We start from the raw sequence: 27,999 nt of genomic DNA, 5'->3' as shown, positions 1-27,999 counted from the left end.
ATTTTTGGTGTGATACTCCTGTTGAATCACTTATCTTACTATTCCACCCAAGTCTAACCCATAACTACTTAATTCTAGAAGGCCATTTCACCCAAAATGTATTGAAAATTCATCAAATGTTCTTGGAGTATCATGGCAAGGTGAAAAGATTCATATTCTCTTATTATTTTTGCCACTTCCTCTTGTACGCTTGCCTCGTTTCACTACTGGTTTGTTCTTGATGGATCCACGCCTTTTCTTACCCGTCTGTATATGGAACAAAAAAGAATAAAAGTATCCAAGTTTTAGGCAAAAAGTGATCAAGAGGAGTTTAGAAACTTCAAGTAACCGATATTTTAAACATTTTACACATAAAATAAAGTATAAGCTACATGAAATCACAGTCATTAACAGGGCACTCCAGGCTGAAAATAATATGATTTTATTAAATATATTAGAATTAAAACAATTATAGCAGTTTATTTGATACAGAATGCAAAACATGGATGCTATTAAATTCTTAATTTTTGCGTTATTTCACTGAAACTGTACCATGCATTCCATCATGAATATGCAATGAGCGAGCTGATTATAATACTATGTCCCCAATTTTGCAAAGAACCATCACAGGAGCTTATGACCTCCTCGGGCAAAAGTTGAGGAAAAGTTAAATCTGCAAGATTTGTAACAGACCGACAGACAGCCTGACTGCATGTCTGAATAACTGCCAAATCATACACTAATTCAAACACAGTTTAACTCCTTCAAACTTTGTGTGGCGTGGGTACAAGAAAAATTGCTGTCTCTTCTTACCTTTTTAGAAACATATTTCTTCTTCCCTGCCTTTCTTTTAAGAGGTTTCTCATTGGGTACACGATTACTGAGTGGTTTAACCTTGTAGATACGAACAAGCCAGTGTTCCGTGGTGTATGCCTCTTCTAGATGCTCAAAGGAAATATCTTTCTTCCCAATCTCTACTCCTCTTGTCCGATCAAAGCCTGCCGGTGACCGAAAATCAAGCTAAAGTACAACAAAACGGATGAAGGTAAGAGCAATACAGATATCAGAACTTGGTGCAAAATTTCTGATTGGTTCCTTTTTACTCACAGCTGCTCATAGGTTTGTAAACAGACTATCTTGACAAGAATGTGCAATGTTATCTAAACTCAATACAAGCATAAACAGTCTTTCCTTCAGCTGTAATTATTCAGATGTTATTGTCTTTAATTTGCATTATCATTGGAAGTTACTTGTAATAAAAAGCATGCAGGATAGTTCCATTACCAACGTTCTTATTTATTACATGATTCTTTTATTCCAAGGATTTGGGCAGTTAGAACAATAAATGTGATTGATTTTACTAAATTCATGATGTGAATTGATAATTTTTCTCATGAGGAATGGCACAAAATGAAATTTGAGTAACATACTGACCTGTAATTCCCCAAAGCGATAGTAACACATTTTATACATTAAGCAGTTGTGTAGGGTAGGTGATCCTGCTTTGTCCACCCTGAACTCCCCATTGGGTGTGAAGTAGTTACTTTCCTGTAAAAACACAATGGACACATGTTCTGTTAAATAAAAACTTAATTGCAGTGAGCCCTACCTCAGATAGAAAGGCTTAAAAGTCATTGCAGAGTGTTACTGTTCCATCATATATATCTACAGATATGTTCTGACATAGTAAGTGCTTTAAAAAAGTCACATCCATCCGAAAATGCCATGCTTATTTTCACACATTAGTCAGCAAATACTAATTTATGCATGTATTACTTTGTTTATACATACAAATAATTGCAGTATGTTGTGATTTTCTTAGGTTCTTTTTAAGTTCATTTTACAATTGTTATACCAACTGGAATTGATATTCAATCTACCTTAGATGCTCTGAAATTAAAAGAAAACCAGCTGAACCATTTTGGCCAAAAAATTGTGTGTGGTCTAGTCCCATACCTACATTTCTGTAGGTAGTGCATATGACTTTCAGCAGAATTTAAAAATTTCTTATCATTCTGGTGATTTCCAAATCTTGGATGAAACATTTATTCCCAGAGCCATTATAAATATGTCAATCACTCTTAGAAAAGTAATTCAATCTCACATCAATCTCATGACAGGATTAAACTTTATATTTGATATCATCCTCTGTTTAAAGAAATGTAAATATTATTTTGTAATCAACTTCCATGGCATTACCTTTATATCTCTTGGATGTTCTCCCTCTGCTATCCTAACCATCCACAAGAATTTGTTGATGTCATCACCAGAATATCCTATCACACCACCAAATATCACAAGGACGTAGTCAACATCCAGTTCTCTCATTATCTTATACGCTGCTGTCTCATTCGACGACATGGCCTTTCCAACCTGATAGGAAAATCAAAATGCATCTTGTTAAGAGTAAGAAATCAATTCATTATTATTATAAAGTCTTATTTATCCAGGGTAGCCTCATCAGTGACGTACACTGTTCTCCCAGAGGGCCCTGCTACATTTAAACACATACAAAAGAAAAAAACAAACAAAGGACAACAAATTAGAATGATACAAACAGAATAAAGTTTAGCGAACTGTGTCTTAAAACCTGGAATAAGATCTTCAGTTTCTCCAATAAGATGAAATAAATGATTGCAAGGTTTCCGCCCTTCTTACTGTAGATGGAATATTATTCCACAGAATTGAACCGTGTACTGAAATCCTTTTCTTTCCCTTCTCTGTTTTACACTTTTGTATTATGATCCCATAACTATCAGCATTTCTGGTACGGTATGAGTGGGTGTTTGATAATTGGATAAACAAATCTGAAATATATTGTGGGCAAATACCATTTAGGGCATTGTAAACAAGTTTGATTATTTGGAATTTCCATCTCTCCTCTATTGAAACCCAGCCTAACTTCTGAAGTAGTATAACATAACCTCGATACCACACATCCCCTCTTTCATCACAAAACAAGTTCTGTGACAAGGACTGCTTCCAATGGAAAACTTGTGATATTTAATCCAATTTCCCTAGCATGAGATTTTATAGAATCTTGACCCCTGATGTAACTACAGTAGTAATTCCCCTAATTAAGAAAAGAGAGGAAGAAATAGAAGTACCTTGCTTCTCTGCATGTAAATATCTTACTACGTCTACTTCTTTGATAAATTGATTTGGATATACTATAAACAAAACAGGCTGTCAATAGTAGTATTTCCTAAAGATACACATTCTAAAAAAGAGGGAATGAGAATTAAGTTGGTCACAACCAATTTCTTTGAAGTCATATGGGATAAACATGAATCTATCTCAATCATTTAGTTTATCTGCAATTCCAAGCAGGATCTTCTCTGGATCTTTTTTTTAAATCAAGGGATGTCTCCAACAAGACAAATCATCGATAGCCCCCTTCAATACAGATCCACTATAAATACCAAAGAGAAGATAAAGTGCACTTACTAATGCTATATGGCTGTTATTCCAGGTGTTATTATCTACTAGTGTTGTTTTGTTTCCCATGCCAGCGATCTGATAGCCATAATCCCACCATGACATCACACGGGCATGATCATCAGTGTTCTTACGTAACCAATAATACGCCTCACGGAAGTCATCAAGAATGACACGAGACCTGGTGGAGAGAACCATAATCATGTCACAAATTATATTTCCACGTCTATACTCATAGATCAGTCAAATTGTAAAATGAGAATTAGAAAATGTTTATATTTCATATCTTATGACTAGTTTAGAGCTTTCTTGGAAGAGAGATCTAAATATTGCTAATTCAAGTGTACTTCAATACTGTATTCTGTTATATCATACTTGTGCTTATTTGACTTAGCATTGGTAATATAAATCAGCTATTGGTTTTCCTATTATATCCACACTGAACGTTCATAACATAATGTTCATGTATCCAGATTTGCCAGGTCAACTGCATTTTCAAGATTCACATCAGCAGTTTTCCTCAGCCCTGTGAACACAAACAAAAAATGAGCACACAAATAGACTTACCCATCTTGATTGTGGGAAGCAAGCACTATACTAGGGCTGGAGTAGGCATTACTGGTAACCCATGTACAATGAACAGAGAATAACATGAGAGTCATGATGATAGCTACCACAACGAATCCTTTTAGGTTACCTCCCATACCCTCGTCATCTTTACCCTTGTCTGTCTTGATTCGTCGCACTTTACCAGCCTATTGGAGTAAAAGAAGAATATTACATAAACAACAATGCAGACACAAATAGAAATATGATTATCTACAATCAATCGTTTAGATTTTTTTTGGACTTGAGATGCCATTGTCTAACAAATATGTATACATGTATACAAATATGTATACATGAATTACATGTAAATATTTTTTGTTGTTCTGCTCTGAAGCGCCATGAGCACCTGATAAAGGTGGAAAGTGCACTATACAAATCTCATGTATTATTAACTACCATTGACTGCACATTTATATTACAGCACCCACGTTATCTATCAGTTGTGAACTTCCACTGAACATACGAGACTCGCATGTTTTGTGGCACAGAAGTTTCGAAACTATCGTTTTTAATTTTGATTCCTTCCTTTGGCCCATTTCATAAAGGACTTGCAACTGGTGGTAACAGGGCTCGGTAGCCAATCATAAGCAAGGATTCCATGGTAGTTGCCATAATGGCAAAGTTACAAAAGTTGTTAGTCCTTTATGAAACGGGCCCCTAAAGTCCATATTTTATAAAGGCATCTTATAAAAAGAAGGTGACGGGGGGGGGGGGGGGGGGGGGGGGGGGCCATTACATAAAGCTGTTTGTAAGTTAAGAGCGACTTGATGAACATTTCTTATGTGGTAAATAATCACCAATGAACATCTAATGGTGAATATCATTTACCACATGAAAGGATCACCAGTCATTCTTAAAGTCACTCTTAACTTACAAACATCTTTTGGCAGGAATCCCAGTATAAAAAACGTATAATGTATACTTATTTCCCATTATTTTGTCCATGATTATGGTGATGATTGATAAGCAATAAGAATTTGGTTGTGCGATTCTTGCTTGAAAGATGCTGCTGTGACTTTAGGCAAGGTGACAAAGGCTAAGCTCATCAAACTGATTTCTTTTGATAAATGAGGGAAAACGGACTGCATCTGAACCTGCTTATTTGCATTTAATAAGGGAATACCACACAAATCTTGTGGTTGAACTCAACCCAACAGCCATTCTGAAGCAATTATCAAGGGGGTTCATTCAAAGGCCAATTTTGTGCAACATACCCAGAACCATCCACTGTGTCCATACTCTACCTTATCGTAATATTTCCTGTTCTTGCGATCAGCATCCTCTTCATCTTCCTCATCTTCTTCATCCCCTGACATGGATTTCTTGGGGAGTTCATCCACCAAGTATTCATTGAGAGTCTTGCTGATTGCTATGGCAGCGAGGATGCATACCACTGGAGTCAGAGTCAGCATCAATCGGACCATCACACCGGCAAAATATACCGCACTCAAGGCATACAAGGCAACTGAAATACAAAACAATAACAAAATGAAAGTAATCTTCCTGCTCTTAAAGTCATAAGGGTGTTATGAACATTAATAAGACTGATTGGTATGAGAATAATAATACACTGAAGAAGCATTTAAATTTTTTTCCATGGAAATGAGAAGTAACACACTGAATATATTTCAGCAACTTTTTCCTCTTTGTTCAGACATGGTGAGAAAAATTGACACACTTTGGGAAGCAAATGGGATCATAGGCTTCAGACAGATAATTCAAACTATCTTTTGATGGGTCTGCAATCTCCACTCTTTGCAACATCTTTTGATGCCTCATATAAACTTTGTAACTAAAACTGTTGCTGAACTTGCAACAAGATGTCTGAATGAGAATTCTAATCTGTTTTAACTTGAATTTTCAAAGATACTTACTGAAGACTCTCTCATCATTGATATCCTTTATGACAAACCAGAGTCCAGCTGGGAATGTACAGACCAAGATATGAAGGTCAAAGAAGAAGGACACCCACGTTGTTGGCTGATGCTCAGATACTGAGGCAATAATTGGAATGTGAATCTTTGCATAGCTGAAAAATTAACAAAACATTCATTACATTAAAGAATGTTCATGAATTTTTAAATAGAAATGTACTTCATAAATCAACCTCTGTGAGTTTGTAGATAAACAACTTTAAAAAAATCATAGCAATTTAGAGAAATGAAAAGAACTTTCACAGCAAAAAGTTTCATGAAAGAGAAAATGTTATCAAAGGACTCATATGAATTCATGAAATGAGTACTTTTTCGAGAGATAGTTCAAAATTAGGGACAGAGTCCACCAAATAATCATAACAAAATACATGTATGGCAAGTAACAATTTTTATGGGGCTCAGCGGCCAATCAAAATAAATGTATCCACGGTATTACCAAAATGGCAACGTTACCATAATCATAAGCCTTCACAATATGTGCCCCTGAACTATGGATTTTCCCCCTAAAATGCACCTTTCGGTGAATTCAGTCACTACAGAAATTATTTGTGATGAGTTACACAATATCTGTGTGTTTCAAGAAAATTCATCGCAGTATGTTGGTTATACTGCTATTCAATAAGTTGCATCAACTCCTTGGCAACAGAAAATTAGGGAAAGGATGTGATTTGAACCACAGGGAATGGTGAAGTGAGGACTGGTGAGGATCCCCTGAATGACACTGAACAGGCTAACAATTTTCATCCTAATTTCCAAATGAATACATGTATATTCCATGTTGTCATCATTTTAAATACAATTGACCAAGAGGTGAGACTGGGAAATATGGAGACTAAAGATTTTGTGGTTAGGTCCTATGAAGAGTGATGTGAAGTAAAAAAAGCCACTACACCATGAAAATGCTTGTAATGGGTAACCAATTGTCTTGTACATGTATAATTTTGATTTTTTTTTATAGCTACTAAACCCTCATTATGTTTAGTGACTACTCTTTCAAATACTTGTAAAAAAGTAATCAATATCATCTTGCTCTGTGAAAATTAATCTACATGTACACTTAATTCTACAATTGCTTATGACTTGGGAGTAAACTTGGTGTAAAAGACCTTTTTAATCAAAGCTGAAGTACCACTCTATATCTTCAACAAAAAAATAGGTTAAATCCTTATTATCGTTTAATAAAAAGTAATCAATCAAATGCCCAGTATAAGACGGTAACTCTTGACTGAAGAGTTATCTTCAACACTACAAAAGTACAAAAATTGATGAACATAATTTATTTTCAAAACACATACCCAGTGTCATACAGTGAATAGAATCTACCACTCCAGGGTGCAACATAACCTGAAAACGAAACATGAATACTAGGTTACCAAGAGATGTCATAGAAATACAATGAAAATGACAAACAAGAAATTAAAAAAATAAATTTAAAGATATGTGCCATTTATACATAGAGCAGACAAAACCACTAAACATTTAAAAGAAATACTGGTTTTAAAAACCACTAGATTTTATTTAAGATAACCAACATCCATGAAAATGAAGAACAATTTGTTAGCCACTGGACGACACCTAAATTAGATTACTAGCCCCCTGTATACGCTAAATTTCATTGATATACAAAGACTATGCAAAATGATGTCCAGTGAAATATTGAAGATCAAAGATAACAAAATAAAGAAGAAATAATCACTATTTTTGTCTTCTCTGTTGTATGAACATTATATTTTGAATACTTATTTTTTAAATACTGTTAAGAAATAAAAAGAAAGCAATAAAGTCAACAAAAAACATGAGAGTGCTGCTCTGATGTAAACACAGCCAACAAACATAAAGTGGTTTGGGAAAATGCAATGTTCCATTTTTTCATTGAAAATGACATCAAAACTGTTACACCGAGTTCAATTGTTATGAAAACACTGTGATAGCATTTATAGCTAATTGTCACAGAACTAGTTAGTATTGGGAGGCTGAGTTTAACATTCAGATTATATTCTGGTAAAACTATAAAAACAAAATAAAAAACAGGCGGTCAAAAAAAAAAAAATATATATATATACCTTTGTGTACTAACAAGGCTAGGATCTCATTGCCTATACACTACATGTTTAAATGCTACCAAGTTTTACCTTTCAGTGATAGGGGGAGGTTGGTCTACACTGAGTTGTCTGCTAAAAATTGTCTCAACATTAAATCTGAATTACTTTTTGTCAATGACACACAAATTGTCATAGAAGGCAAGAAAAATCCAGCAAACATGAGTATCAAGAAATAAAACATTCAGTTAAAAATAGCTGGATAGAATTTTCTAACATAAAAGGGGTATTGCAACAAACTTACAACCAACTGCAAATATGTAAGGTCCCTAAATCAATTAAACCCCCACATATTTGCAATTGCTGGTTTGCTTCTGCCTGGAAAACCACTTACAGAAGTTATCCCTCAACAGCAATTTCACGGTTGATAATTGCAACTGATAACTAATAAGTTCTGAACAACAAACACCCTTATCTGGAGACACCATACAAACATCTCAATTTCTTTTAAATTTTACTCACCTGCATAAGTTAAGAATACTACCCCCAAGAAAGTGATTCCTGCTGTACCGAGCACCCCAAAGAAGAACAGAGAGCGAAATTCCTGCTTGGTCAAGAAATCTTGAATATATCTCAGGAAGGCAAAGGCTTGTAGCAGGACAAAGGTACCTGGTGAAAGAAGACAGCAAAAGAGCAAACTCAACAGATGAGTTGATGACAGTGCCTTAATTAATCAATAGCCTTGGATACCTTTAATGATTAGCTTCAATGCCCCTTCACTGACTTTCAATATTTCTGTTCCATTTTAGCTTGTTCCCATTTGTGCTGTTATATACAAATGTGACATTTTGAAAAGAGCTTTTGCCCTAAAAAATATGGAAATTTAAGGCCAATGAGAAGAATCCTCAATTTTCTCACACTAGAATCAGACACACATAAATCACTAATCAAAATGCAATCACAAAGCATTGTTAGTGCAGGATTGTGTAAAAATAATTCTTTAAGGACGTTCCACAGTTAAAATGAAATCCATGTCATTTTCATCAAATTTTGCACAGAGTTACTATAGCACCTGAATATTACAAATACTAAAAAATAACATGGGTTCATGTGCTTGATTTTTTGCTATCGATCTTTGAAATTCATCTGATTTGAAGTTCTTGAGATATGCACATTTAAAAGGTTTGGACATTTCTAGATCCCACAAGATTATTACGTTGAGTTTAAACATCTAATACTCAGTCAAATCCATGTAAATTTCATCAAATTTTACAGTATACTATAATTAAGAAATTTATACTTAAGATAATGCATTCACATTTCTATTAGATTGCCCTTTTAAGGCTAACAAATTCTTCAATTCTTTAAAATGGTGTAAAAAGATTACAAAAACCTATAGATCTAAAAAATTTGAAATTTCTGTAACAAATTTGCTAATTTTCACGAAAATTTGCAAAGTTGTAGAGGAAGGTATACTTAAGAGGTGTTAACATTAAAATATAAGATTTTTTTTTAAAACTATCAGCATGTAGGAAATGTGCTTTTTAGAACACCCCAATTGCCCAAAATGATTTGTATCTATGTGATGAAATATCTCAAACTGCTCTACCATTTATTCGACCTCAAGGTCATATTTGTCATTTTTGCAGTAATGAAAAGTAAAGTATTCTGAAATTGTAGAGGTTCCATGGATTATTTTCAGTTAATTAGCTTCATAAAAATCTGTTAGAATGCACATCAAGGGAAAAATCCACTGATACCTATAGCTTTATTCATCCTTTATGACATCAAAGCACAGCATAAAATATGCGCAGATCATGATGCACACAAACTTAAATGTGGAATGTCCTTAATTCAGAAGAAGCTTATTCTCCTCCATTGTTACAAATCAAAGACGTATCTCCCATGTGCTTTAAAAAAAAATGGAATTTCAATATAAACTGGTTCCGCAGAATTACCTTTCAAAACACACCACTTTAAACATTTGTATGTGTTCTGAAAGACTTCTATGACAGAAAAAAAAGTAATTGAAAGGAACCGTTGTCTGAAGAGTTAATTGAATAACCAGCATTCCATCTGCGCCTTGCACAAACTTAATTATAACCAATTCCAATGAAAACTTGCAATACTGAAACGTAGAGCATATACTGTACATGGACTTTACCTGCAGCCGCCATATGTTCACTGGTTCGTACAGGCTGAAATCCTACAAATGGCACCTGCATAGACATCAGTGTTCCCAAAATGTAAAATGTACAGAATGCTGAAAGACAATCAGTAAATATGCATGAATTAGTAAAATTTTAATCATTTAGAAAAATATGTGATGTTTATTTAGAGATAAAATCACAAATTATATCATCTTACTATTGGGCCTGGAATGAATACCCTTTTTGCCATTTGATTGTTCACCAATCAAATACTTCCAACAATCAAGACTCCAGATTATCAGACATCACAAAAAATTTATGAATTTAAAAATTTATAAAACCTCTTTATAGGGCCATCTGCACCATCCCGAGTTTTCAAATTAGCATGCTATTTCTGATCCGGCAAATTATCCTGATCTGAGCAATCTTGAGATTATTGGCAATGGAGACGCAATTATCGTGCTAGTTCGTAGGATTAATCTCGAGATTACAATCCCAAGTCAACTTGGGATTACTTGCAAGAATTATCATGCTAATTCGTAGGTGCAGACGCACTCAGGATTATTTATTCACGGCGTCAGACCACACTGCATTGAAGCCTCGCTGGAGCAGGAATTGCTCTTCTTGCGATGGTGGAGACAGGGTTTCTTGAATGTCGAGATTAATCGTGAAGAGGGCAGATCGGGCTAAAATCTCGAGATTGAGCAAGCTCGGGAAAGTCTGCACCGCCTATTATGACCTAGAAATGGTCACATATAATAAGCAAGCCGACTCAGTGGAGTGTCCCATTACAGCGCCAAGACATGGACATCAACATAACTGAAAGGTGCAGTCAGCGGTGTGGCCGCCATTTTCAAAGAGATACAATATTTGGAATTCATTAAACTCAGCATAGATTTCATTTGATATCGTGCACTTTGGTGTCGAATATGAAAGATTATAGCATACATTTATATACTTTTGATAACAAAATGTCTCTAATTGGTCATCAAATTCTAGCGAACCTTCATTAGTGTAAAACGTATTCGGTTGCCAATTATTGGAAAATTGATCAAATGTATTGATTGTACGAGTTTTACTCCCAGGCCGGCTACATATATGAAGTTGTCATACAAGTATGGTGCATTCATATTACGCTAATTATCAGTGTAGCCTAATAAGCTTAGCTAGTATCAAAATACTGTAAAAGTATGTAAAATAATATTTATCTAAAATTCTTTAGCAGTATGCAGACAATGAAATATGGTGAAACCCCTCCTCCCCCCAATAAAAAAAAATATATTTTTAGTGTTTTTTAATGACTGGAAAATCAAAAGAACAAGTACTTAGTATCTGTTTTAAAAATATTCAGCAATGGCTCATGATGTAATCAGAGAATGAAAAATACCATGCAAAAAATGACTCACCAACATAGATACGATTTGAGAAACGTCCCATAAGCAATAGGACACATACATGGAGAGGGATGAGGTTGATAATGAATACATAACCTCCCCATGCTGATACCTGCAACAAATCAAAATCAGAACATTATTTCAGGTGAATATAATTATGTTATCTTGTTTCTATACAAGACACAATAACAATATTGATGAAAAACTTCTTGTCTTGTACATTGCATTATAACAACCCTTGGCCCCAAGATACATAGATATATTACATCAATTAAAATTTCAAATTCCAATTCTGATTGGTTGATACTTGATTGTGTACTCTATGAACATTGAAACAACTACCTTGATTGGTCATCACCATTTTGCAATCGATTGAATATATTTGTATACTCTGAACACTATCATCATTTCAACAATTCCCTTGAAATTTTCATCTGGGAAACAAGTTTCCTTTTTTCTTAAAAAGATGCACTGTATAATACTGATTGATTTACTAACCATATAGAAGTATGAAAGCGCTGTAGCAGAAGCCCAAGCTACAGAACCCGTCTTTACTGCCTTCAACTGTAAACAAAACATATTATGGTAAAAAATGTTCAAACACATTTTTAGAGTTAATGCATAAGAGATATAAGAGCATGATTCAAATATTTGGAAAAAAATAGACATTACAATCCATATTTTAAAATAATTTTCTATCAAATCTTCTATCCTTCAAGCTGTTTAATATAATCAAACTTGTAAAAATGTATTTTTCAATTTCAGTGATTTTTTGTCCATATGTTAATATGCCTATGGCCAATCTAAAAAAACACAAACATTTCTTTAAAACTTTGTATGAGGTTCTGCACTTACCCATAGATAGTAGGTGAAAAGCAGAGCAAATATGGCAATTCCTTCATTGTCATATGACCCGGCAACTGATCGAGATATGTAACCCGGAACTGAGGACAAAAGTAATGATTGCTTGTCAATGTAACAAGGAGAGTAAAAATATATATATTGCAGGTACACAGTTATAAACTAAAAACATAGATTGTAAAATGTCTACTATAGCATTTTGTGTGCCATTTTTTAATCATTATACACTGTCTATTTTTAGAATACTTTGGTTATTAAAATCACTATTTACAGTACATTTTAAGAAATGACTCTTTTACAAAGGATTATCATATTTTAGAACAAAAAAGTAGTACGAGCTTAAATACCAGTATATTGATATGTGCATCAGGTATCAATCATCTGTTAAAGGTCAAATCCACTTCAGAAAAATGTTGATTAATCAATAGCGAAAAATCAGACAAGCACAATGCTGAAAATTTCATCATAATTGGATGTAAAATAAGAAAGTTATGACATTCCAAAGTTTCGCTTATTTTTAATAGGAGTGGGCTATAAATGGGTGATTTTTGGTTTTACTGTGGGAACAGTTTTTTTGTGTTCCTTTTACCTTATCTCAACATGAAATGACAATATTTTTTGTCTCGGGTCCGAGAAAAAAGTGTGCCGGGCCAAAATCCAAAATGGCCGCCAAAACCCCCCCAAATCACAGTTTTGGCCACAACTTCTTTATTTGGTGGTCTTTTTCTTTGGTTTTGGTGTCTATTCATATGTATTTGGGGGCAGGCAATTTGTTTTTCCTATAATTAGCACTTTTAAACCATTATTTGTAGAGTTAAATGGTAATTATACCTAAATTTTCCAATTTTTTATAGCCTTTTTTCAGCCAAATGTAGGTTTTATCGTCCTGGAGTTCTTGGATATTAGATGGTACGAGGTCAACAATAGCAAGCAGCTTCATAGAGCTATATTGCTTTTATTCCTCTACTATTGGTTTTACGGATATTTGTGAAATATATCTATTAAATAAAAAAATGTTAATTATCCATAGGGGCAATACAGTATACAATGTACTGTTACTGTACATACTACACTGCATATTTCCATGCATTGACCACCATGACATATGACAAGGCCTTTATATAAACTACATGTATAGTGTCATAGAAATAAGCTCTTAAGGTTTAAAATTAGATTGTGAATTTGATTGCTTGTCAGCTGATAAACATGATGAAACGAGCAACGTAAATTGCACATAAAATATCACATATTATATACACGTGTACATCACATATCTACATGTAGCCATATCTTCTTCATTTGGAGGCTTTTTTTTACCTGGTTGTGGTGTCTAACTGGCCTATGTTTATGGGGTCAGGTAACTATGATCAACAGCCAATCAGAGCCAAGGATTCCATGTAAGTTACCATTAAGGTAACATAATGGTAAATTTTTATGCAACGGGGCCCAGAATATCTACAGTGTAAATGCCATGATGTGGGGTTAATTACCTTTCTCCGCCCCCTGAATTCGCATATTTGACAAAACATGTCCTCAGTTTCTGAGACAAAACATATATTCAATTTCTGAGGCATCTAATTCTAAACCTAAGAGCTCATTTCTACATGTATAACACTATAGTTTATACATGCCTTGTCATGGTGGCCAATGTGTATACTGTATAGCCCCTATATGGATAATTAACATTTTTTTTTATTCAAGATATATTTAACAAATATCCGTAAAACCCATAGTAGAGGAATAAAAGCGATATAGCTCTATGAAGCTGCTTGCTATTGTTGACCTCGTACCATCTAATATCCAAGAACCGCAGGACGATAAAATCTACTTTTGGCTGAAAAAAGGCTATAAAAATTGAAAAATTTAGGTATAATTACCTTTTAACTCTACAAATATTGGTTTAAAAGTACTAATTATAGGAAAAACAGATTGCCTGCCCCCAAATACATATGAATAGACACCAAAACCAAAGAAAAAGACCACCAAATAAAGAAGTTGTGGCCAAAACTGTGATTTTGGGTAGTTTTGGCGGCCATTTTGGATTTTGGCCCGGCACACTTTTTTCTCGGACCCAAGACAAAAAATATTGTCATTTCATGTTGAGATACATTACAGGGAATAAAAAAAAACTGTTCCCATATTAAAATTCCAAAAAAAGTATTTTTGACCCATGTATAGCCCACTCCTATTTTTAACAAAATAGTTATATGAACAAGCCAGTTACATCCAAATGTGAGAGTCGATGATGTCACTCACTATTTCTTTTGTTTTTTATTGTTTGAATTATACAATATTTCGATTTTTACGAAGTTGACGATTAGGACCTCCTTGCCTGAAGCACAAAATGTTAAGATAATGGAATTCCATGTGTTCAGGGAGGAATGAAACTTTTACACATGACAATGACAAGAAATCAAAATATTTCATATTTCTTATAATGAAATACAAAAGAAATAGTGAGTGAGTGATGTCATCAGTTCTCTCATTTGCATACCGACCGAGATGTGCATATAACTGTTTTGTCAATTGAAGCGAAACTTTAAAATGTCATAACTTTCTTATTTAACATCCGATTTTGATGAAATTTTCAGTGCTATGCTTGTTGAATTTATCTCTTTTTATTCAAATCAAGTTTTTGTTGGGATGTGGACTTGTCCTTTAATTTGTTCACATTAAAGTGTCCACTAAAATATTTGGGAATTCTGAGTTTTCTGACACAAGAAAGCCCATGCCTTTCAATACAAATTAGATGCAAAATGTAGGTTTGTACATATTTACAGTATTAAATTACATTCTTTTCAGACAAACCAGTGCAGGGAATAATTTTGTTTCTCAAATTTGATTTGCAGTTTTTGTTGAGAAAATGTTTTTAACAAATTCTGTACAGTCTTTTGGTAAAAATTTGCAACACAAAAGAAATTTTGTATAGCAGCCCAGCACAAAAGCCTAGCAAATTACAATGCGATACCTAGAAATCTATTATCTGCAGTAACAGAAACTACTCACTGATCATTAAACTCACTCATATATCACATCTATCTATTTCCTCTGGTCCCTTTTTTTTTACTACCAACTGAAGTTTGAAACAAAGATAGTTTTACAGGCCATAATGCATACCAGCTTACCCAACTCAAATCCAACTATTAATTTCTGACCGGTGCTTTGATGAAAATAAATGTAATGAAAAGATGATAATTGCTATGTCATCGTAAGTTATTAGACAAAAAATGCAAATTCTACATGTACCTGGGATCACTTTTTAGTAAAATTATCTCAGCTATATCAAGTGGTTATTGCAAAGACTTTGAACTTGAATTGATTATTAAAGATTTTTAACTGGGTTATTTCAGACAAGGATACAGGGGGATCCTTTGCTTTTTTAATATGTTATTACATGAAATCATAATTGTATTATTTTTTCATAAAAGTGTATTAAATGATGTGTCCCTATTATGGTGAAATAGGTTACAGCAAGAAATAACTAATGCACTTAATCAGTTGTCAATCCAATTGGTTTAGTTCTTGGTAGAAACATTTTCATAAACCTAATTTCAATAAAATACAAAAGAACAAGTGGGGATATGACATCTGTTCACCTAATGAATATTCATGAAGTCATGCCTACAATGTAGAACTGTTTCATCGAAATAATGAAAAATAAAAAAATTCTTTATTATTTGTTATTCGATTTTGATAAAATTTTCAGCATTTTGATCTGTGAATTTTACTTTATTTATTGAGATTAAACATCTTAAGCCCGGAGAATTCCCTTTAAATGTAAACTTACCAATAGCAATGAAACATGCTGCCAATAAACCAGCACTTGTATCCCAAAGCTCAGATGTTAAGCCATATGCTGCTAGTGCTGTGAGCCCACTGCAACATACAAGGAAACAAAACCATCAGTACAAAAACCACATTTATTATCAGGCCTGAGCTTTCTAATTACTAGTGATTATCACTGAAGCCATGCAGTGATATCTGCAATATGCTACATGTACATGTACACAGCATACATGATGTGATTATGTGAAATGCACTGCCATGTACAGGATGAGTTCGTGCATATTATTGGTAATATCCTCAGTCACATTTGCTCTATGGTGGCCCTATGGCAAGTAGAAAACAGCAGTTTTACTCATTTTCATTCATATGCAGCTATTACAAAACAAGTGGAATGCCTCTGGCCGTCTCACCTGCATCACGCGGTTCAATATAGCAGCAGTGCTGACTTTGAATACTACTCTAACTCGCACAAGATGTTCAGTGATACATGGTTACTCTTGTGTCCACTTTTTATGAACTAGACCAATAAACTTACAGAGATATGATGGTTATTCAACAAAAAACCCCAACATGGCCAAAGTTCATTGACCTTACATGACCTTTGACCTTGATCATGTGACCTGAAACTCGAACAGGATGTTCAGTGATACTTGATTACTCCCATGTACAAGTTTCATGAATCAGATCCATAAACTTTCAAAGTTATGATGGAATTTCAACAGATACACCCAATTCGGCCAGAGTTCATTGACCTTTGACCTTGGTCATGTGACCTGAAATGGCACAGGATGTTCAGTGATACTTGATTACTCTAATGTCCAAGTTTAATGAACTAGACCAATAAACTTTCAAAGTTATGATGGTAATTCAACAGATACCCCCAATTCGGCCAAAGTTCATTGACCCTAAATGACCTTTGACCTTAATCATGAGACCTGAAACTTGCACAAAATGTTCAGTGATGCTTGATTACTATTATGTCCAAATTTCATGAATCAGATCCATAAACTTTCAAAGTAATGATGGGAATTCAACAGATATCCCCAATTTGGCCAAAGTTCATTGACCCTAAATGACCTTTGACCTTGGTCATGTGACGTGAAACTCATGCAGGATGTTCAGTGATACTTGATTAACTTTATGTCCAAGTTTCATGAACTAGGTCCATATATTTTCTAAGTTATGATGAAATTTCAAAAACTTAACCTCAGGTTAAGATTTCGATGTTGATTCCTCCAACATGGTCTAAGTTCATTGACCCTAAATTAGACCTTTGACCTTGGTCATGTGACATGAAACTCTAATAGGATGTTCAGTAATACTTGATTAACCTTATGGCCAAGTTATACTTTCTAAGTTATGACGTCATTTCAAAAATTTAACCTCAGGTTAAGATTTGATGTTGACGCCGCCGCCGCCACCGCCGCCGTCGGAAAAGGGGCGCCTATAGTCTCACTTTGCTTCGCAGGTGAGACAAAAATGTAAAAATGTTAAAATGGCCGTTTTCGACTCGCTGTACGGCCACCGTAGAGCAAATGTGACTGACGTATAAAAGAGTCTTAAATTGATTTTGAAAGCAAGGGGTAATACATGTAGTACTATGAATAATTGAGGAATGGGCACAAATATACAGAAATTTTTCTTGTAATTGGCATTTTGAATTCTTGAAGCAACAATCATACTCAGAGATTTTAATTTTAATATGAATTCAACAAGTGAATCAAGGTTCATTTATAAATGGAATTTGTGGACAAAACTGTATGACATAACAAATTTCCCTTAAATGTAAAACAAAGTGACATTGTTTTTCTTGGTCTGACTGACCATAATCTTGTATACATTGTTCGTAAATTGTATAAACCCAGTTACATATAGGTTGTTTAAAAATGTTGATGAGGAATTCCAGCGAGATTTAGGTAAGACTGATTGGTCTAGCTGTCTCATCAGAGATATTTGTGATATTGTGAAAGAACTTTACGAACATTCCATTTCTGTCGTAGCAATTAAGCATGGCTCACACGGTTGTCATGGTTATGTTGGTAGATATTTTCAATTACTGCCTACTAAATTCATTTTTGATGAAATATGTGATGATTTTGTGTTAAATGAGTTGAGATTACAAACACATATACTTCTAAAAATGGCTGCACCTGTTATTTATAAAAAAACATTCCAAAATTTTCAACTTATCTTAATGTTCAGGCAAACTACCAGATGAGTGGAAGACAGCTAAGGTTATTCCACTATTCAAGGGTGGTGAGAGATTATACTTGAATAATTATAGGCCCATCTCCATAATACCTGTTGTTATGAAGCTTATGAAAAGGGCAGTGCACTGTCAGTTACAAGAATACGTAACAGAGAATAATATTCTCTCCCCAAACCAATCAGGCTTTCGTAAAGGTCATAGTACCCACACTGTTTTAATTTATTTCTCTGATTTTATTTATAGACAAATGTACAAGTGTCAAGTGACAGGTGCAGTCTTTATAGACCTGCGCAAGGCATTCCATTCAGTAGATCGTAAAATTCTGATAGAAAAACTACGTAAAAACGGTATACTTGGAAAAGAAGACATCGGTTTATGCAATACTTAACAGATCGGAAACAAAGTGTGGTATTAGAAAAATATAAATCTGAATAGGGAACCAGTGTCAGGTGTACCACAAGGCGCCAATTTGGGCCCGTTGTTGTTCACTATTATGGTAAATGACCTTCCTAATGTGGTATCTTAACGCCAAGTGATGCTATATGCAGAGGATGCTGTTCTGTTTTTTATAGTCAAAGCAGTGATGAAATTGAATAAGCCTTGAATTTTGATTTAACAATTATACAAATGGGTAAAAGAGAACAATCTTACATTGAATGCAAAGAAAACAGAATTTAGGTTATTTGGTTAAAAAAATAAAATTGGCTAAACTAGAGAAAACCATTTGCATTAGACTTGAACAACACCAAATTTTACAGGTCTAAATTTACAGAGTTAGGCTACATGTAGATCCAACATTAAATTGGAAGAACATGTAACAAAAACAAGTAAAAAAATACGATCGAGGATAGCATTACTTGGTCATTTGAGAAGATACTAACCTCTAGAAGGATTAAAACTCCTTCCTTATGCATTAATTTTACCTTTGTTTGAATACTGTAGTAATGCCTGGTCAAGCTGTGCTCAGAACACAAAGATGCCACGATCAAACTTTGAAATCAGCATTGGCACTTCAAAGAGGCAAGTATTGTACCTACCCAGTAATGTGTATTTCATCTTACCAGTAGTTATTAGGTATTACTGTAAATGAGTAGGTATTACTGTACATGCAAGAAATGTAGTGAATTTTCCCTTTTTTCTGACTGGATGCCTATAAACTCTACATGTCCGATGGGGCAAATGAGGCCACCTGGATTAATACATGTACACTGTACCTCATCAAAAGTCTATGGTTACATCTGTTAAAACTTTAAAAAGCAATGTACACATCACCACACTGATTGTATATAATGTATGTGTCCACTACCAACAAAACATGTAGATACGCAATTAATATATCTGCGAGAGTAGAAAGCATAATCTGACATTTTTTTCCATGAAATTGGATGGGATCAATAAATCAATCCTAAAATGGGGGTATTTGGGTAAATTACTAAATGTCAATAATGTGCTTGTTACTAGTACAGTGATTGTATCACACCAACTGTTCTATTTTCTACTTTAGGCCTACAGAAATATAAAATAGATTTTAATCAGGCAGCCTCATTTGCCCCCATTTTGGTAGGGCAAATAAGGCCACCCGACAAAAATATTTATGGCTCATTCATTTGCAAATTAGGCTTATTACTCTTTACATTTTCTAATGGATAATGTTTGTCTTCTCTAGATCTAGTAATAGACAACTAATCATGTTTCTACTGCTTCAGATTAAAAAGATATAATTTGAATTATAAAAAGAAGGCCTTATTTTCCCCACTCTCCCCGACATGTGTATACATGTACATGTATATGTCTAAACAATGGATTTTAATCATAATTGAACATGGCAATGTTCCATGTCTCTTGATTCTGCTGTATGGAAGTTTTTATTTTTATTTCCCTATAAATGCAGGATTCACAGGAAGTCATACTAAAAATAGCAGGAGAGCATATATGCATGTAGTAATAATACCAGGCATTTGTTATTTTGTTTCATGGAAGATTAAGAATTTCAGATACTATATTTTCAACAACTATATTGTTGGCATTTTAAAAGATGAATGAAATTGCGGTAAACACAAATTTTGTAAGAAAGTCTGAAAAAATTGAAGTTGATTGTCACCAGAATAGAAATTCTGTGTGTTTTTTTCTAGGGAGCCATTTTGAAAATTTTTTGAGAGCCTGTTTTCATTTTACCTGTCATTTTCAGTTTTCCAAAGACATCTTTTCAGGATTAACCGCACTTTTTTAAAAAGATGAATGAAATTGCGGTTTAAAAAACACAAATTTCATGAGAAAGTCTTTAAAACTGAAGTTGATTGTCACCAGAATAGAAATTCTTTGTTTTTTTTCTAGGGAGCCATTTTGAAAAAAATTGAGAGCCTGTTTTCATTTTACCAGTCATTTTCAGTTTTTCAGGATTCAGCGCACTTTTTGCATTGCAGTTTGTCCTTCATATACTTGTTTATAAATTCATTTAACATTTAACATAAATTTGCTATGTAATTTTTGTTTATTTGATTTATTGCTAACTGTTCATTTTTAACGTCTCTTCTACCTGTATAAATTAATTCATGATCATGTACCAATGTATATTAAGGGGGCACTTCAGATTCACAATCTTAAACGAGAAGATTTGCGTTCAAGTAGAGATATTGATCAGGTAACCTGGAGCAGGGCTGGCGAACGTTCTTTTACAGTATTTAGCAAGAGAATGGAACAAGCTTCCCATTACTCTAGATTCAAAACTTCTCTTAATAGATTAAAGAAACGGTTGAAAACTTACTTGTATTCAGTATAGATGTAGCCTTTAAATGTTGTCGATTGATATACAGTGTAAATGCTATGATATACTGTAATAATAATAATCTGCTTTTATATACATGTAGGACTTAATATATTAGAACAAAGTGTATAAGCGATATTACAGATAATGCTATACTATGTATAGCATTCCTTAATGCCTTATTATAATCATAATTGTTATTATTGTTAATATCTCACGTAACTGAAGTGTTTGACAGCCATATTAATTTGATAAAATTTGAAAAGAATCGGCAGCAAATTTTCAAGACCATACTAAATGATTCTAAAGAAAGGAAAGGAAATCATACTGTACATGATACTTTATTTGGAGGGAACACTCATGAAATGTTTTGCTATGGTAACCATATACAATATTTAACAAATTTTGTGAATTTGTATATAGGCTTGTAATTATACGAATGAAATTGCCTATATTCTCAGCATTATGTAGACACCAAATCACAGAATACCACTGATCCAAACTGGAGTTATGATGATATTGCCAAGCGAAAAAGGACTAAGATATTGGAATCTATTTTGGGGCAGGGCAGATCAACAAAGAAGTAATACCATTAATTACTCTTATAAATGGAATTATTGTTTTTAATTACATCCATAATAGTTACCATGGTAACACACTCAACATGTATACTATAGGACATTTATACTGCACAGCTTAATGTGTATATGTTATGTGAACATTATTACACCATTTCTCATTTCTTCATGAAAAATGATTAATGAAATGAGACATCTACAGACCTTACAAGTGATCAATCCCTCTATATATTGGAATAAACACTTGATGTGGAAATCAAAACATAAAACACTTTAAACATGTACCTGTATGAACACCCAAGAGGAAATATAAGGCCATTTCATTCCCCATGTGTGGATAAGTCCTTCCAGTTGGGTCTATTATTTTGTGACATACCAGAACTACAAATAAATGTGTCTCATTTAAACTAGGCAAATATCTTCCAACTATTACTTAAGCAAAAACTAATTAAACATGTATTAGAACATCAGACCTGACAATCTATTGCCAACATTGATATACGAATGTGATGTCCATTATCAAACTTTAAAAAACAAAACATGAATTACTATCAGGCAAAAATTATAATTTTAAACACTTTTTTTTTCTTTCCTGCTTTCTTTCTTTCTTTCTTTATTTCATTTTATTTTTTTTTGTGGGGGGGGGGGGGGGTCGCCCTGAGCCCCCATGTACTTTTTTCTGATTACTCTATGGTAAAAGACCTTCCTTACACTGACACATTAAATTGAGCCACATCTGAACTGATCTTCATTGTGAAATGGAATAGATGATATCTTAGTTACATGGACATCTTGTAATTTCTTACCCAACCTGATGAACTTGTCCAGGGCCAGGTATAAGAGCAATTCTTCATAATCCTATGATGCCACAAGAGTATGATATACTATGATTTTCAGCCAATTTTGCCATGACTTCGACTGAAGGCTTGCAATCCACCAAAACTGCATTAGTATTTGATATTTTGAATGATTATTCTGACCTTCAACTAATGCAGTCCGACCCCTCTTACCCGGACCTTGTGTTTCAAAGTCCGGACACATATCCACTGAGCCATAACACTTCTTAATCATTCTGTTTGTTGATATTATCAGAAAATATGAAAGTTAAGTTTTATCGTAAATGTACATGTATCTCATGGAAACTGGAAAGAGAAACAAGGGGCAACTGTAGCTGGTTACCTGAAAAGTGGTGCTAGAAACACACAGACATCTCTAATATGTACTGGTATGTTGAGAGCATGAAGAATATTATGAATAGTTCCTGATGTCACCATTAAGCCTGGGTACACCTATAAAACAAAGAGAGATTAAGGTTCATTCAAAAAGAAGGAACATGACAGCAAATTTAAATTCACCCTAAACATAGTTTAATTCATGACTTTTTTTCTAAACGTAGAAAAAAAAATAATTAAAGGGACTGAATAAACATCAGAGTAAAAGAAAAATTCTGATGTATTGATGGGAAACCGTAATCACTTTATCTTTTCTTGGTGTATGACAGACAAAACTTGACAACTTTAAACAAAAGAGAAGTCTATGGGACAAACAATTGAGGTTCAATGTACACCTATGCCCAAATACTGCACATAATTGTAGTTCAACATGTAGACTTTCATGTAGATAAATGTGACAACCACTGAAACGATCCTTTAGAGTTCAGAGTCAAGAAAGAGGGGAATATTCTTCATTTTCTTGATAGTTTCCAACTAAAAACAATTTCAAGGAAATCAGGAAAATAAATGGGCATTTCATGGATGTCAAGATTGGAAGTGTGAAATCTCTGCATCTTTAAGGGATTTTTTATTTTTTTATTTTATTTTTTTACTCCTGATGATTAACCCGTACCTACAGTTAATGACTTAGGCATAGTATGTACTTTATCTGTTGCACAGCCTTGTAATGGATGAGGTGAAACATGTTATGTAATTCATAATTTGCAAACTGATATAAAAAGGTTCAACATAATAAGGCGGTGTGTATTGAAACTTGCCCAGCAATAAGGTGACCTTGAACTCTTTTTTTTTTTTTTTACTCCTGATGATTAACCTGAACCTACAGTTAAAGGGATGGTCCAGGCTGAAAATATTTATATCTTAATACATAGAGTAGAATTCACTGAGCAAAATGCCAAAAATTTCATCAAAATCGGATAACAAATTAAAAAGTTATTGAAGTTTAAAGTTTGGCAATATTTCGTGAAAACAGTCGTCATGAATATTCATTACCATAGGTGGGCTGATTATGTCACATCTCCTCTTTCTGTTTTCTTATGTTATTACATAAAATCAGAATTTTTTCATTATTTCATACTTGTGTGAATAATATGTCTCCCTAATGCACTAAATCAGTTGTCAATCCAATTTTTCTAGTTCTAGGAGGAAAAAATATGAATAAACCTTATTTCATATAATAAAATACAAAAGAACAAGTGGAGATGAGACATCATCAGCCCACCTAATGAATATTCATGACAACTGTTTTCACAAAATATTGCTAAACTTTAAAATTCAATAACTTTGTTATTTGTTATCCGATTTTGATGAAATTTTTGGCATTTTGCTCAGTGAACTCTACTCTATTCATTAGGCTACTCTCAGCCAGGACCATCCCTTTAATGACTTACAAATAGTATGTACATTATCTATCGCACAGCCTTGTAATGGATGAGGTGAAATATGTTATGTAATTTATAATTTGCAAACTGATATTAAAAGACCTTCAACATAATAGGACTGTGTGTTTTGAACTTGCCCAGCAATAAGGTGACCTTGATAAAATCTGTTTTAGCTCTCCAGTTATGAGCACATCTGGCACTCGATTACTACTGTCTTCAGAAGATAACCATAAAAATTTCCCCCACTCTTAAAGCAGGAAAAAAAATACACAAGGAAAAAAAGTTTCAAATTTGTGGATAAATTGAACCAGATATTAGATGGCTGTCTGGTACTCTTTTCTCCAAGCAAAATTGCCTCAAACCTGTACTATAAGTAGGGCTAAACGGCAAAGTAGCCCCACCCTTTAGTCTGGGGTTAAGCTTAGTCTACTTTCTGCTCTCAAAAGATTCATACCTTCTATGCTGACCCCACCAATAGTACGAGACTCTCTGGCCCTACAAAATTACAGGGTTAGCCGTGCAATTCCGGTGTCAATAGAAAATCTGGGGCAAAGAGTCATCACGAGGACAGGGAACTTGAACAAGCCAAGGTTAGTGTTCCATGAATGCTATAGGCACAACACACTCTCTTGTCCAATCAAATGTAAGCACTCGTGAACCACTAGTCCGGAGTTACTGAATGCAGGTATGTGAGAACAGCTAGCATTTTCTAAGCCATGGTTAGGTAGAAAACTTGGCCAATAGTGAATAATAATTTTGAATATTCTTTTTAAGTTCCTAGTGTGAGACACAGCCTACGCAATGTAGGATTGGGCCAACATTGTTAGAGCACCCCTACTGACAAAGGATAATCCTCCATGGCCAGGTCTCTACTGTAAATGTGTAATGATAAATACTTACTGTGCCCCCAACAATCCTTCCAAGAGGAGACCATGCTCTTTCATCAAACCAGTTCAAGAAGTTATAGAAGCCATGGGTTACCAAATAATGTGTTGAGCGGTAATTGAACCTAAGTAAAGACAAAAGCAATACATGTACTAGCGGTGAATGACCCAATGAAATTACTTTACAGGGTGTCTGCTCACCAGACATTCCCAGACAACTCACACAGGAGTGACCAACCCAACCCCATCCAGCCCTAGAATAACAGGCCTACATAAACTGTACTATGACCTTCAAATGTTTAAATGGTCGCAGGTCATAAGGTGGTCCAATTTTGCGAACAGGGTAAAAAAAAATTGTCCAAAAGTTTTTTTTTATATGTTATAATACCATTCTTCAAATAATGAAGGATTTTATTCTATAATAATTTGTTTTTCTTAAAATGACTAATTTATACCTAATTAATACATTGACGTCAATGTAAATTTGAATTTTCAAATGTGTTTTCCTCAAATTGGACCTACTGCACATAAAAATAGTGTAAAAATAAATGCTACATCGGAATTTGGATCATATTTTGACACAATAGAATATATTATGACATAATACGGCACATGTTTCAGTTGTTATTTACCTTTAAGTTAGTATTCTTTACATAATTTACCTGCATGCCTTTATCTTTATCCATCTTAAATCGCGCGGTTTGCGTGCTGTCGCCATGCGGAAGACAAAGAAATCAAGATGGTGACGTAAACACGGCCGTAAGCTCTTCCCATCTTTTCATAACACTTTTCTTGGTTTTTTAATGAATTCTTGTTTAAAAATGAAATCAATATCGTATTCATAGAAATGTCGGAAATGAAGTTGTACCCCATGGCATGCACATGATTTAGGGCTAGATCGTTAATAGAGAGAAAGTAGAAATCTCAGGGGGGGGGGGCGAAAGTTTCAGGTTTTTGGGCCGTACATGCAGCCGTATGGGTAGACTGAAGAGTTAGGGGCCCGTAGGCTACAGACAACGTATAGTGGACTAGCGTTTTATAGATCGCGATTTAAAACTGTTTTTTTGAGCGAAATTTCTAGTTTCATTATCAGGGAAATATAAATAACTTAAGTAATTGCATACCTTGGACCGGAGTTATTGAAAAAAAATCCACTGGATGATTGAGAAATCTGTCATCTAAGACATTTTCTCCTGACCTGACGGTTTTTCTTGCAAGTTGCCATCTTGAATGATGTCATTATCGTTAATGTCTAGATATATCGCGATTATAACATTTAGTATCGTTTGTCTTCGTGTAGTGTATCATACCGTATTATTGTATTCGTATACTGCCTTGTAGGTGTGCTGTTGGAATGCAATATCGATATCACATTCGTAAATTGTTGACGCCCTCTCCGTTCGTTTGTAAATATTTCATAGTTTGGCTGCCATTTGGATCGATTTCGCTGTGCTTTTCCCAACTAAACATCGGTAAAGTATAATTTTCATGCATTTTCATCTATATCGTTTAAACTACTCTTATGTTAAATAGTTCTATATTTTTAATTTGTAGTTTATATATCCTTAGAGTGTAACCTCGATGTGTTATATAGCCCCAAACTTTGGATTCTGGATTGACAAAAGTGCTGGTGTTATAACAAATGGGAGCCCACACGGACACTTTACCGTCGGTGAATGGGGATTACAGTAAAATGTCAGAAATTGTTGAATAAATCCCCAGAAACGACGGTTATTCCTGTCTACCGTATCCGTATGGGAAGCAATTCCAGGCTCCATGGGGAGTAAGCCTACGTATAGTAGGCCTAGACTGATTTTTACTCTCCAGGAGCCTCCAGACATGCCAGAGTAGCCAGGCGGCTTCTTCAATCTTGGACTAAAAATCATTTACTGACGCAGGCTTACTCTCATGCATTGATTGATTGGGAGTAGGCCTAAGCCTACGTCAGTAAATGATTTTTACTCTCAAGAAGCCGCCTGGGCCTGGCTACTCCAGAGTCCAGGCTAGCCAGAGCCAAACATGCCAAAGTAAGACAAAAAGGCACAGGGGCCTTGTTGGCTGACTTTTTAATCTTAGTTACCCAATTATCATTATCATGATTATGATCCAATGCAAACATGCAAGCAATGAATCGGCCCCTGCCCTGGCCTGGACTCTGGTATGGAGCTATGTGCCTGTGCTGTGATAGCTTACCATGGATCAAACTCGTGGATGATGCTTTCGAAGCGGATAACAGCAAACAGACGTGAAGAAAAAGCTGCTAAACAGGCAAGAAAGAGAATAACGACAGCAAGCAGACCCTTCACAGCTCCCACATGAATGGGTGGTTTAGCCTTCGCCGACTGTTGACGAGAAGGACCAATTTGTTGGCCTCTGATCGCATACATCGCATCTGAATTTTTTGCTCTTCCTCCTGGGAACATGATTGCCGATTCCTCAGATGCATTTTCATCCCCAGCTGTCGCATCGTACTGACCTTGTTGCCCAGCAGACGCCATGTTCCTAATTTTGTAGGCCTACTGAAATTGCGGGATGGAGATCGCATGCAGCAACGCAGTTACAGGTCACGTACGAGCGCTCAGGGTCGATCGCAAGCTAGCGCGCACCGACCCCGGAGCTTCGGCCGGGAGGTTTAGCGAGATACTGTGCTACCAGACACCAACCACGCTCATACACGTTACAGGCTCACATGGACACTCAATTTCGAAAACCACCCGAGTTCGTGAATATTTTTGTTTGAACGTTGTGCGCGGGGTCGGG

At 34.7% G+C, this 27,999-nt stretch overlaps 1 protein-coding gene across 1 annotated transcript; it reads right to left on the bottom strand.

The window, feature by feature from the left end:
* Positions 1-16: 16 nt before the first annotated feature.
* On the bottom strand, positions 17-27,947 carry LOC121411109 (dolichyl-diphosphooligosaccharide--protein glycosyltransferase subunit STT3B-like). The gene is made up of 18 exons (XM_041603635.1): positions 27,433-27,947; positions 25,256-25,364; positions 22,921-23,030; positions 16,192-16,280; positions 12,399-12,487; positions 12,042-12,107; positions 11,556-11,655; positions 10,164-10,262; positions 8,522-8,668; positions 7,256-7,304; positions 5,901-6,055; positions 5,271-5,491; positions 3,985-4,172; positions 3,427-3,598; positions 2,179-2,352; positions 1,414-1,527; positions 793-999; positions 17-246 (listed from the first exon to the last, which is right to left on the bottom strand). Exons 1-18 carry the CDS (start codon positions 27,735-27,737, stop codon positions 151-153), a joined length of 2,490 nt encoding a protein of 829 aa, XP_041459569.1. The 5' UTR covers positions 27,738-27,947; the 3' UTR covers positions 17-150.
* Between the last annotated feature and the right edge of the window lie 52 nt (positions 27,948-27,999).

Source organism: Lytechinus variegatus, chromosome 3, assembly GCF_018143015.1.
Source record: "Lytechinus variegatus isolate NC3 chromosome 3, Lvar_3.0, whole genome shotgun sequence".
Classification (NCBI taxonomy): domain Eukaryota; kingdom Metazoa; phylum Echinodermata; class Echinoidea; order Temnopleuroida; family Toxopneustidae; genus Lytechinus; species Lytechinus variegatus.
The sequence above is the reverse complement of the archived record's forward strand: the minus strand, read 5'-3'. Positions and strand labels throughout refer to the sequence as shown.